The 12,560-nt window shown below is 45.8% G+C and overlaps 2 protein-coding genes and 1 non-coding gene across 5 annotated transcripts in view; all 3 read left to right on the top strand.

Moving 5' to 3' along the window:
• The first annotated feature begins 50 nt into the window (after nucleotides 1-50).
• On the top strand, nucleotides 51-9,380 carry TMPPE (transmembrane protein with metallophosphoesterase domain). Of its 3 annotated transcripts, none has more exons than XM_068935721.1 (2): nucleotides 51-244; nucleotides 4,772-9,380. In XM_068935721.1, exon 2 carries the CDS (start codon nucleotides 4,861-4,863, stop codon nucleotides 6,172-6,174), a length of 1,314 nt encoding a protein of 437 aa, XP_068791822.1. In that variant the 5' UTR covers nucleotides 51-244; nucleotides 4,772-4,860; the 3' UTR covers nucleotides 6,175-9,380. The 3 variants fall into 3 exon arrangements, with proteins under 3 accessions (XP_068791822.1, XP_068791821.1, XP_068791823.1); XM_068935720.1 differs by having other exon boundaries at nucleotides 56-207; XM_068935722.1 differs by lacking the exon at nucleotides 51-244 and adding an exon at nucleotides 4,294-4,396.
• LOC138066392 (5S ribosomal RNA) lies at nucleotides 1,102-1,220 on the top strand. Its single transcript, XR_011139831.1, has one exon. It is a non-coding gene; the product is annotated as a 5S ribosomal RNA (ribosomal RNA).
• The window catches only part of GLB1 (galactosidase beta 1), a 48,674-nt gene continuing 37,525 nt past the window's right edge, over nucleotides 1,412-12,560 (top strand). Inside the window, exon 1 of the mRNA XM_068935718.1 lies at nucleotides 1,412-1,715. Within this exon, the coding sequence (XP_068791819.1) occupies nucleotides 1,662-1,715 (54 nt within the window). The 5' untranslated portion in view covers nucleotides 1,412-1,661. The remainder of the gene's footprint in view (nucleotides 1,716-12,560) is intronic.

Raw genomic sequence — 12,560 nt, 5'->3', positions numbered from 1 at the left:
CGAAGGCGGCGCGGGGGGCGGCCCCGCGGCGGGGGCCGGGCCCGGGGCGTGGGTTGTGCGGGGCTGTGCGCCGAGGGGAGCGAGCGGGCGCTTCGTGGTGGGCAGCAGCGGGCCTGGGCGCTGGCGTGGCGGCGTGCGCGGCCGCGCGAGCCTGAAGGCGCCCGATGCCGTCTCTTCCCAGAAGCGAAGTGGGGTCAGGCCTGGTCGGTTAGTACTCGGCCGTGAGACTGCCTGGGAAGAAGAGGTGCAGGAGATGTTTTGTCCCTTTCTGTTTTAGGGTGTTTTTTTTTTTTTTTTTGCTTCCCTTGCTTGCCCTAGGTTTCGTCAGCTGCCCTATAGAGCCTCAGGCAGGAGGTGGAAATGGGCCACGTCGAGGCCGTCTTCCACCTGCTCGTGTCCTGCCAGCAGCGTGGTCCACTAGCGTGACGCAGCACCAGCAGGCGAGCGGGTGGAAGAGGGAGCATCAGGGATGTGGAAAGACAGGAGACAGGATCCCAGTGGGTGTTGCTCCCAGAGGGGCCAAGCCCCAGGCCACCTTCAGAGACAGCTGGGCTTGTAGAAGCTGGTAGAGACATGGCAGTCCCACCTGTAATGGTGTGTGCTTATCAGCATCTCTTGTGCCGGGCCGGAAACTAGGAGACTCCTTTTCACCTCGTTGGTGTGGGAAAGGTGGAGGTGTGAGGAGGCAGCGGGGGAACTTCCTTCGTCCCCTCTGGGTAGCTGGGATGCGAGCCTGATGCTGGAGGGTTTCGGTGTCCTGAGAGGCAGGCTGGCAGGGGGCTGAGCTCCCCGATCCTGTGAGTGATCCTTGTGGGGAGGATGGGGAGGGGGCATATGAAGTAATCTGGAGGGCCTGAGGTTGGTGGGTACATCCTTATTGTATTGCTGGTGAGTGAGAGTGCGCATGTTACGCAAGGCTGGTAAGGTGGGATTTGTAAGATGGGTGAGGTGGCTGTAGAGACGGTGCAGGCAAAAGGAGTGGTGGGCTGTTGGTGGCGCTCCTGTTCACAACAGGGCAAGGAGGGAAGCAGCTTGGATAGGATTGGAGTAGCATGATGCCGCGGTGTTGTCCTTAAAAGGAGAGAAAGAAGCCGTTCACTTGCCTACGGCCAAACCACCCTGAAAGCGCCCGATCTCGTCCGATCTCGGAAGCTAAGCAGGGTCGGGCCTGGTTAGTACTTGGATGGGAGACCGCCTGGGAATACCGGGTGTTGTAGGCTTGCTTTATTTATTTTTTTTTTTGCACCCTCGTTTCCGAGGGTGATCGGCTGTTTTACACTTCCCCCCCCCCCCCACACACACACACACTCGTTCAGGTTTTTGTGCACCGTTTCCAAACGCTGGGCAGGAGGAGACCTGCCCGCTAATGCTTTTGCTCCCCTATTTGTGCTAGTCCCCCCGCCCCGCTCCAGCAGCCTCCGCATCGCCGTGACCAGCTGCCTCCTGCCTCGCTTTCCCCTGTGCTCTCCCCCAGGCGCCCGGGAGGGGCTGTGGGGGGGTCGAGGAGGCCCCACGCGAGGCGAGCCGGGGCGGTCAGGCGGCGCCACGGGGCGGAGCAGACCCGGCGGGGCAGTCAGCTGACGCCGGCGTGTCATGGGACGGCGTGCCGAGGAGTGCCTCGTCCACCGCCGCCGCTTCCTCCCTTCCCGCTGCTGTCCGGCATGCTACGGCTCCTGCTGCCGCTGGCCGCCTTGGCGGCGCTCCTCCGGGCCGCGGTGAGTCCCCTCGCCTCCCCCCCCCGCCTAGGCGCTCCCGCTCCGCCGCGGGCCCCGGGGACGCCGCTCTGCGGCTCGCCTCTCCCACCGCGGCCCCCTCGCCGGCCGTTGGGAGCGGCCGTTGGAGGGGGGGGGCGGGGCGGGGCGGCCGTTGGGAGCGGCCCCAGGCTCTGAGGGGCGCCGGGGTGGCCCCCTCGGGGGGGGCCGCGCTGCCTCTGCGGGCCTCGCCCGGAGCTTCACCGCCCCGGGAGGAAGAAGGATGCTGTCTGCGCTGCCTCTGCCTTTTTTTTTCCTCTCTCTCTCTCTTTTTTTAAATAACTGAGATCCATTATTAATTCATTAGTGATTTATGATCCATTGATGTTGTTATTTGGGGTGCAGATGTCCGGCTTTCCCTCTGTTCCCTGGTGGGAATTGCCAGGTGGAGGTGCAGCTGCAAAAAGAGGTTTGGGGCTGGGAGGGCCGAAGCATGGCGCTGGCCCTGCTCCTACCCCCCCCCCCCCTTCCGTGGCTGGTGGTCTCTCAGCTGACTTTCATTTCTGGGGAGGAAGCGCTGACAGCGCCTTCCCCTCGCAGCAGGAGAGGTGTTGTGCATCCTCAGTCAGGGAGGTGATGGATTGTCTTGTTCGCTGCTTTTTTTTTTTTTTGGTTCTCTCCGATACCCTCCTCACATGCCGGCCGGCCGAAACGGTTCTGCTAGGTGTACTCCTGCCACCATTTAGGCTTTGTTTTGAGAAACATTGTACTCTCGGGCCTAGTTAGGCAACCCTTGGGGCGGGGGAGGGGAAATGGAGCTGCAGTTACCTGATACCTGGACTCCATTAGCCGATGGCACGCACCGGAAACCTTGCTGTTTCTGTGGTTGCGTGAGAAGAGGGAGTTACACCCTTCCCCGCGTCGATTCTTTGTTCGTGTGCCGAAGGCCTAGCTAAATCCTTCATCTTTACAAATATTGTGGGAGCCCTGCTTTGGCGCTTGTGCTTTGAGTTGGAAGCAAACTATTTAGTTATTTTGATGCAAGCTTTTAACTGCAAAGATGGTTAAAGCAATGTGAAAAGTAGCACAGCTCCATGAGAGACGTTTATCAAAGGGAATGTTGAATAAGTCATGATCTTGGAGAGAGGTGGCGTTATGACTAAGGCGGTGTGTAAGAACAATGGAAAACTGATTCCAAATTTAGTAGTATTGGAATGGGAGCACTTGGTGAAACTAATAGATAAGTCTAAAATGGATAAAGTACTTCATAAAGGAGATAGTAAATTGCAGGAATTTGCTCCTGCAGGAAGCAGAAGCAGACCGTATCAACAGGTTCAAAAAAGAATTAGGCAGATTAATGGACACCAGCTTCATAAATAACATACTAAAAGGACTAGGCAGGGGTGCTACATGCCTAATGTAACAGCTCTGGCTGCTGGAGGGGTACGTGGGCTGCAGAGGGGTGCCAGGGTCATGTGATTTCTTTAAACACTTCCTGTTGCTGCTCTTGAGACAGAATATGACCCCGTGGCTAGAGAAACCATGGGCCTGACCCTTTGGGGCATTTTTGGTGTTCTTATCTGCCTAGCTTTATTTATTTTCTGTAGAAAGCACATATGTAAAATAGTACCTTTTTTTTTGTAAGAATGGTGTTACGACAGCTAAGAAGGCTTGAGGAAATGAGACTTTCTCTGTCAACCTATAGTTCCCTGACCGATCAATGAAAGAGGGTCCTGCAAAATCCTGGCTTAGTCCTTAATAATACAGTAGGGACCTGTCGGTCTTAGTGGTATTAATGTTCCTTTAAATTAGCTTGGGAAAGTACATGCTACAGAGTAGCATTCTGGCCCACTTGGGCTTTGTAGACTTTTAAGTTCACTGCATAACCCAGCAAGGCTGCTTTCATGCCCTAGTTCCGCAGTATTTGGCTGTAATGATTGCTTGCCTTTCCTCTAGTTAAATATGGACTGAGAGACAGGAAGTGTTTTGAAATTAAGTACGTGCTGCTGTGTGGCTTGAACTAAGGTAGTTGCATCACCTGAAACAAACTTGATCACTATTGTAGGTAATGAAAGACCTTCCATGTTTTTTCTTCTTTGATTAAAATAAAATAGCGGGGTTTATTTTAAATAAAAATACACAAACTGTACCAGAGTAGAAACACTGTGAACTCTGAGCAAAATACAAAGCAAAACTGGGAATTCTAGTATAAGTTAAACATAACTGATGCTTATTTATTTATTTTTAATCTGGGAGTAGGCGTGCATTACTCTTTAGCGTTCCGTTTCCTTCTAAAGAGGCATGGCGCATGATGCTTTAATCCCTTTTCAACTTAATTGAATGCTATTAGACCAGGATGTGCTGAAGTAGGTGTCAAGTCTTAGGAATCATACACATGGCAGAAGTAAGCAGCAAAACGCAATGTGGGTTTTGCTGTTCCTACCAATTTTGAGGACTTTGGGTAATTCTTCTTCACAAGCGAAGGCAAGGATATCTCCTAACACGTAATCTGTGGTTTCTAGGACTACAGTTGCATATGATAGTCCCTGTAGTGAGGATTTCACTGCTGCTGTAGCACGTGTTGGTAAAACCTCTTGTGTTCATTAAGGATGGCGTACCATGGTATCTGCTTTTGAGATGGAGCCAACTGCTTGAGAAGAAGAACAGGAAGCATGTGCAGTGGGTTAACAGGAGAAGCAGCTTGGGTACAGGATTTTCAAATGCTCTCATGATTGTTTCCAGAAATTGTTGTTCCAGAATTGTTCCATTGTATCATTGTTGTGATCTACTGCCAGCTCTTATAAGGAAGTATTAATGAGGCACTATCATTTAAAAAAAAAGGGTGAGGGTCCTTGAGGGAGGCAGACAGAAAGCTTAGAACTGGGCTGTCAGAGTACAGTGTTTTCAGATACCTAATTTACTCTGCATCAGTACATCTCCTGCCTGTTTTTATGACAGTGATTCTGCATGACCTAGTCTCCTGAGTGGATCATGCACAGTAATATTTCTTTGGTTGTAGTCTGGGAAAAAGGGGATGTATGTAATATTTTTAAAAGGCTGATACTGGTTCCTGGTTGCAGGCTTTGTTGACTCAAGGCATCCCTTCATAACCACGTTATTGTCTGCTGGAGACTCCTACAGAGCAGAAGGGGACTGTCAGGAAGCAAAGATGATCTCCTTCAAGCAACTGCCCCTTGAAGCGAAGGCTGCAGTGGCTGCAGGAGCGGTTTTCTTCTCCACGATGGTATCGCGGAGCTACCTGGCAGAACAACTGGAGCTCAAGACACGACGTTGGCTTCTCAGGTTGCAGATGGTGCTGTTTGCTAACACGCTCATGTTGATAGGATCTCTTCATGTGTGGAGAAGCACAGTCACCATGTTCTCCAGGTCTTCAGTTGCTAGCTCCTTCTGTTTCGTGCCATGGAAAATAGCCGTGTTGACGTTTCTAGCTTTGGCGCATTCAAGCTTCTTTACGGTGCTGTTTCTTGTTGCAGAAGAGCCCTATTTCTTTTCTTTAGCTGCCTATACTTGCCTAGGGGCCTATATCATTCTTATCTTCTTTCTCTTTACTCTAGGCTCTGTAGAGCAGGCTTATAAGTTCTTGGCTGGGAGAGGTGCTAAAGCAGGCAGTAAGAATAGCAGAACAGCGATGAAGTCAGTTTTGGCAGTCATGCTGACTGTTGTGCTGACTGTCGTTGGGCTGTTAAATGCTTCCCAGCCTCCGACTGTGAATTCAGTGGAGGTTCCTGTTCACAAGCTGCCAGCAACAATGAATAATCTGAAAGTGGTGTTGCTTTCGGATATCCACCTGGGGCCTACAGTTGGGAAGACGAAGCTTGCCATGATTGTGAGAATGGTTAAGGCTTTGAAACCAGATATCACAGTGATTGTTGGGGACCTGACTGACTCCGAGGCGGATATCATACGACCTGCTGTTGAGCCTCTTGGAGAACTTAATTCCCCTTTAGGGACTTACTTTGTCACAGGAAACCATGAGTACTACACATCAGATGTTGGCAACTGGTTTGAACTGTTGAAATCGTTTAACATTCGGCCACTCCACAATGAGAACGTGAAGATTGTTTCACCAAAGAACGCTGACGACTGGTTCTGCCTGGCTGGTGTTGATGATATTGAGGCGGATGTATTACGCTACTCAGGGCATGGCATGGATTTAAAAAAAGCTCTCGGTGGTTGTAGCAGTGAGCATGCAATAGTGCTGTTAGCCCATCAGCCAGTTGCTGCAAAATGGGCCCTTCAGGAGAGACCAGACATAAATTTAATCCTCTCTGGCCATACTCATGGAGGGCAGATGTTCCCGCTAAATGCTGGGGCTTATTTTCTGAATCCCTTCTTTGTTGGCTTGTACAAAGTTGGGCAGAACACCTTTGTCTATGTCAGCCCAGGGACGATGTACTTTGGAATACCCATGAGGTTGGGCAGCAGAGCTGAAATAACAGAGATAATTCTGCGTTCTCCTTGAGGAGTTTCCCAGTTGACAGACTTCTGCCATCTTTGTTGGTCAGTATATTGACTCTTTTGCTCTGGAAGCAAATCCTTTTTCAGGGAAGTCAGAGAAGATGTGTTAGGGTGGACTCAAGCAGCTTCTGTTAAGTTTGAGGAGAAAATACTAACTGTATTAGGCCTATTGAACAAATCAGGGGTGTGTTAAAATGCTGAAGAAATTAATTCTTTGAGTTCATTACTATTGAGGTTCTGCATTTAAGGATAACACTAATGTCATGGAGGTAATGTCTGTGTTGTGCACCTTTAATAATACCTGTATCCTGTGGCTAGCTCATGTTCTGCTGTTTACCTTATTATATGTTAGGCAGTTGCCCCTTACTAGACGTCAGACAGGTGAACTTCTGACTTCTTGCATTGAAATTACATATGCATGTTTTGCAGAAGGCACTGCAAAGTTTCTCTCGAGCTTGTCAACTCCAGAAGCCTTACGCTAAAAATATTATTGGAAGAGAACATGCTTTTTGACTGAGACAGGTATCTTTAGACCATCTGTTCCGCTATCTCTATGTAGCATGCAGTGGGGCTTCCAGTTTGAGTTGCTTACCAATAAAATAAGGTACCGCGTAGCTGCGTTCCACAGTTCCTGAGATTTGTTTTTTTCACCCAAAAAGCTGAGGAGGCTTATATTAAAGGGTGGCAGTAGCTGTCTTTCTGCAGGCCTTTTCCCCATAATAACTGGGCACCTAGTAATTACATAATGATATTTGCCCTAATGAAAGTGTATGAAAAGCAAACTCTTAATTAACGGAAATTCTCTTGCTATCTGAGCATTCAGTACCTCTCTGTTGCAAAGCACAAAATCGAAAGGTGAAATACAGAGCCTCTTTTTCACTCCGTTCTGTATTTTTTTTGTTCATGCTTAATTTCTCTTTTCTGTGATTTTTCTCTTAGAAGAGTAAGGAGAGGCTACTGGAAAATGATGCAAATGATGTTCAATATGTTAATACTTGAAACTTTGAATTTCTTCTAAGGTTTTTAAATTTCAAATAAGCAGTGTCCTTTTTAAGAAAACTAAACTTCACAGAAGGTAACTTTCCTTAACAGTGTTTGCGTATTGACATCCTAGTTCTCTCATATATATACAACAGAAGAACTGTTATGTAGAGTGAGTAATGGGGAATTTCCCTTTCTTTCCTAGAAGGGTCTAACATATATTAATATAATTCTGGAAAATTTTATAGACTAAAAAAAAATTAATAAAAACTTTCTTGCTTTCTTAGCTTTGTGCTCTTGTTAAGAGAGCCAGAATGCAAATTAATGAGCAGGTATTATCCAGGCTGATGAAATAGTTTACTTCCTCTTCTCCCCATCCCTTCCACCTCAGCGTAACGATGTGAAACGCCACAAACAACGTAAGCCTGGCAATCCTGCCCCTGCCCCTGGGTTGTCCAGCTGCAGCCGCAGGGGCTCACGCTCTGCCTTCCTGCCCCCTGGTACTGGAGCTCCTCTCGGGTGGAGCTGAGCGGCATGGGCCGAGAGTTTAGTGCTTATCCAGGAGTCCAGAGATGTCAAGACCAGAGCTGGGGTGTTCGATCTTTTCCTGCCTTCTTGTGTGATTCTCAACCAGACGCTTCTCTTTTATTGTTCAGCTCCTGTTGTCATTTTGCTGGGGGTCAAGTGAGAAGTACCATAGGCTTTATAAAAGTGCATTTTTTTTCTGTAAGTGAAAATTTGAAGTTTCCTTTCATCCACTCCCTTCAGCCCTCCCCCCCCCCCCCCGAATTCCTGAATTTCTAACTGCTAAACTGTTTTTGTATCCTACCGCTATGTAAGAACATCTTGCGTCTTTACTCGCAGGAATATTGAGAAAAACCATAAGAGCATACTAGCGAATACAGCATGTGTACTGGAAGATTAATCAAAAAGCTGAGGAAATCAGCCTTCTTTTAGTCTGAAAATTTAACAAATGAGCAGCCAGGCTCTTTACTGGACTAAATCATTTCTGTTTCACAGTACCTATACTTCTGTAAAGCATTTTAATGCTTTTGCAAAAATATCCGCTTAAGTGTCCTACAGTTTCCACTTGTATTTAACATGGCTCGCTGTCTTTGTGTGAGGTCCTTTTGGCTGCTCTTACCAGCCACTTAGGGATGCCAAATGTGCTTACGTAGGGAAAGACTTGGTATCCTGTGGCCTTTCTTTTCTTATCAGAATGCCTGCTATTAAAAGCTATGTTCCACGTGTAGTAGTGCAGAGCATGCCCTCTAGGCCGGTAGTCCAGGAAGGTATTTTTCATTTGTTACACTGAGGGTTATTACTGTGATAAGCAGACTAATTGTTTAGCTAGCTTTTTTTAAATGAGAGGCTTTTGTGGGGACCAGCTGTAGGTAGTGCTAATTTCCCAGTGAGCTGCTAGTATGATTCCCTACCACCACCTCATATTTCTCTCCTTGTTCTGTCCAAACATGCACAAAAGCCTAGCTAGAAGTGGTCCTCCCCTTGCCCTCATGAATGCACAGGTGACTTCTGCATTACTTTGTGTGTACGTGTTCCTCTTTGAAGCTCTTTGTGTCACCTTTTGGGAGCAAAGATGGTCACCTAAACATTTCACAACTTATATTGAGTTCTCCAAGTGTAATTTGTTGTTGTTGTTAACTCCCCCAAAAGCTAGTTTGCTCGATGATTAGTTACCACTTAAAATGTTTTCTTCTTGTGCCAAAACTGTTCAAAGCCTTTTTTCTAGGTATGAATGGGAAAATATTCTGTATCAACCATTTTTGATAGTAAGAGGAAATTAACCTTTTCTAAAACCTAAGACAGCCATACCTGATTGCGCGTGAAGTCTTTTTCCATAGCTGTTTCAGTTTGACTTGGATGTGTGTGATTTAGACCTATGTTCAGTATTCCAAATGAAAGAATTTGCTGTGCTGCTTATTTTGTAGTTTTTTTGGTAATTTTTTGTGTGGAATGCGTATGCTCTGGAGAACTTAACCAAAAGAATATATGTTTCTTCTTCCCAGAAGGCCAGTTCATGTTTTTTTGAGAGGAGGAGGGGATGTTAAGCACTATCAGAATAATATCAAAATAGAATAATCACTTGTGAAAGTTATATTTAATACAATATATGATCAGTGGAGAGCGGATTTGAAAATGTTTTAATTGTGGTTTAACAAATGCTTTAAATATTGGGATTTAATAAAACTTTATTCACTTGTCAAGAAAGATGCCTCTAATGATCTTTTATTTTGTAACAATATTGATTGTAGGATTTCATACAGAATATTTGTAACATAAAAATTTTATTTATCAACAAAAACTTACCTATTGTAAGTCTGACTAGTTTTGGATAATCTTACACCCTCACTCCTAAGCGAGGCATGGAGGAAAATGAGAAAGGTAAGGCCACTATTAAATTTGCGCAAAGCCTACTATTGGAAGGAAGTGCAAGCAAAAGGATGAGGATACGGGGCAGAGAAGAACTACTGCCAGGGCAGAGAAGGGATACTAAGGAGTCTCTGGGAACGAGCAGAAAAAACATGAGCAGTTTGTGGTTCTCCATTTTGATACTTTTGATACAGCTTTGGGGTGGAAGGGGCTTTGAAAAGGGGAGTTCTGTTTTGGAATGATCTATATAAGAGAAGTTAGAAATTTTCCTAGGTGGAGGGGCCCATGGAGGGTTTGTATCCACGTTTATCTCTGTTCCAAATAAGGAAAAAAAACTTTCCTGTGTATTTGGAGAAGAGATTCTAGCCACTGTTAAATGGCTAATACAGTTTATGTGCTGGAACTATATGAAAAGTGTTTTCGAAGTTGAGGAAAAATATGCATTAGACACCATTCGGAGCATTAAGGTTGCAAAAACAAACACTTCCTTGGTTTAAGAAGGGACATTCCTCAATTCTGCCCTTTTCCCTGTGAGTATGCTCTGAACGTATGAGGTACGGCGTTATACCTATGTATCTAAGGGCTTGAATTTCCAACTAGGCATCAGTGTGACATGATATGAATAACCTGGCAGCCTAAGCTGTGTGCAGTTAAGTTGTACCTGTTAAACCTGCTTACCAAACTTGTAGACCCACTACGCCACCTTTGAGGGAGATGCAGAGAATTCGTTCCTGCAGTATATTCACAGTCATAAAAATACAGTGCTGACAGATCCAGGCACACGTTTGTGATGAGAACCATTTTGGCTTCATTGCAAGCCCTAGATTGTATGGTGTAAAGAACGGGTAGTTGTGCACTGACAATAAGGGAGGTCTGTTTACTACAGGCAGTGAATGAGGTGGATCTTGAGTGTGGTGGGTTTTTTGTTTTTTTGTGATAATACTGTATCATGAGGTATATGTGCAAGGAAGGTGATATACAGTTATGTTTGCAGCCTTAAGAGCATACTCTTTAACTGTTAACCACTTTGGCAATGATCACTTTCGTGACTGATACCTTCCTTTTATTGTTTCAAGAAATTCTCATTTCTCTGCCAGAGATGTCGGTCCTCAGAGTGGAGCTGTGTAAACAGTTGAGTCAATGTTCAGCACCTCTCCACAGCTGTCTGCAGTAAACAGAGCAAGTGTCTCTTCCATAGGCCTCTGATGTGGTTAGTCTGAGTGAGGAGGTTAGAGCGCAGCAATTTATTTGGACTTTTTTTTTTTATTTCCAAAGCTTATACTAGTTATATCTGCAAGATAAAAATAAAAACACTGTTATAAAAGGCAAGAAATGCCAGAATAGATCGCAAACATAGTGGTCTCTCCCCATCTCTCCTACACTCGCTCGCTCTCTCTTTCTTTTTTTTTTTTTTTTTTTAATAGTATTATTGTAGAATTGTGTTGTGGCACCAGGGTTCTGGATTTCATTTACTCACAGTAGTTCTGAGGCAGTTAACTCTGCATTAATGCCAGGACTTGCCACAGTGCCCTAGGGTAGCAAACATCAGAAGAACGTGAAACATGTTCTACTTGTTGTTCGTAAGGATGAATGGTTTTCTTATGGGATATACCCAGAACATTCCCGTCCTAGTGCAATATCCTCAGGAATCAAGATGTAGGCTATAAATTAAAAATCTGTAAAATGTCACTTTGATGTATACTGAAAGAAAAGTCAGCAGACCTGTGCATTCTGCATATCTGTGCATTCTTTGCAGTGCTAATTGAGTCAAGGTTTAACAGGCTGGAGTTATTACAGCAACATAATTTCCCAGGGAGAGTCCCCACATTTGAGTTACTTTTGTCCCAGAGCACCTGGTGATATATTTTTTTGTACTTCTCAGCTCTGTAAGGCCCCGATTTTATAGACACCTGGTATGTGCATACCTTTGTTTAGTGGGGAGTTATTTCAATTTCTGTGGAAGTGCTTTTGTTAAGAATTTATGTCTGTGTTTGTGTGACTGGGGCTTAAAAAGCTTCTGCTATGCAGATACTTTGCAGTTTCTTCAGTCTTATAGTTCTTGTTTCACTGTCAGCTCAGGGCGGTATCTTTTCACATTTATTTTTATATGACTACCACACAAACAATTGCACTTGTTTGGTGTTGGCAGAGTATTTTCGATTGTTATGTGCATGTTAAGACACATTCCACAACTTGATCTTAGGTTTTCTATGGAGACGTTGCCTATACCACAGTTGCAACTCACTGCAGTCTCCCTTCTCTTTGGAGTTTGTAGTCTTCAAATGTTTGTACGGTGTTATCTCACTCAGTTGCTCCTTTTACTGATAGTGTAGGGATAGGCATGCTTACTCAGTAATTTCTTCCTCTAGTTTTCTAGGGAGTGTAGTTTGTATTTCATCCTGTACTTTGTGCTTTTTTCTTTTTGGCCCGTGACGCAGCCTTACCGTGCGCCGGCTGCTTTTGCTGCCGTGTTGCACTACGAGTATGCTCTTAGCTGGGGGTAGTGGCGTTGGCCAGGAGCTTCAGTACTTGGAGCTTTATGGTTATACATATCTGCTGAATTTCGCTCTTTCCATTCCTTTCTCTTTACTCTTTCTGTGGTTGTACACGCGACTGTAACAGAATTGTTTACCCGTTAACTGGAAGAAGCGGCTTCATGGGGGAGGTTCTTCCCAGCTGTGTTGCCTGTTGGTCCCTACTCACCCGAGGGCAGAGCTCCCCAGGTGATGGATGCCTCGTGCCTCTGGTGCAGCGGGGGGCCACCCGGGGTTAAATGGTGGCCTACATCTGTTGTCTTTCCACCTTCATCACTTTTGTTTCATTGAATCAGTTTCCTAACCGCTAAGCTGCACTGTCAGTATGGGGCAAGCCAAGGCCTCTCTTTTCCAGGGTAAAGCAGGCCAGTGCCTTCCAACAGCTTTTGGTTTCCCCTATTTAAGGGTGTTTTTCACTTGGACTAGTGCAACATTGAATGATCATGTTGTTTTGTTTTTATTTCGTTAACTTGTGGCTTGTTTT

The sequence above is a fragment of the Struthio camelus genome, chromosome 2, assembly GCF_040807025.1.
Source record: "Struthio camelus isolate bStrCam1 chromosome 2, bStrCam1.hap1, whole genome shotgun sequence".
NCBI classification, from domain to species: Eukaryota; Metazoa; Chordata; class Aves; order Struthioniformes; family Struthionidae; genus Struthio; species Struthio camelus.
Note: the sequence above shows the minus strand (reverse complement) of the source record. Positions and strands in the feature narration are given on the sequence as shown.

Excerpts from the sequence above, each read along its gene's own strand:
- TMPPE (XM_068935720.1), top strand. The coding sequence starts at position 165 with ATGCCGTCTCTTCCCAGAAGCGAAGTGGGGTCAGGCCTGGTCG. Across the intron at positions 208-4,771 it reads AGTGGGGTCAGGCCTGGTCG|GCTTTGTTGACTCAAGGCAT; the intron begins GTTAGTACTCGG and ends TCCTGGTTGCAG.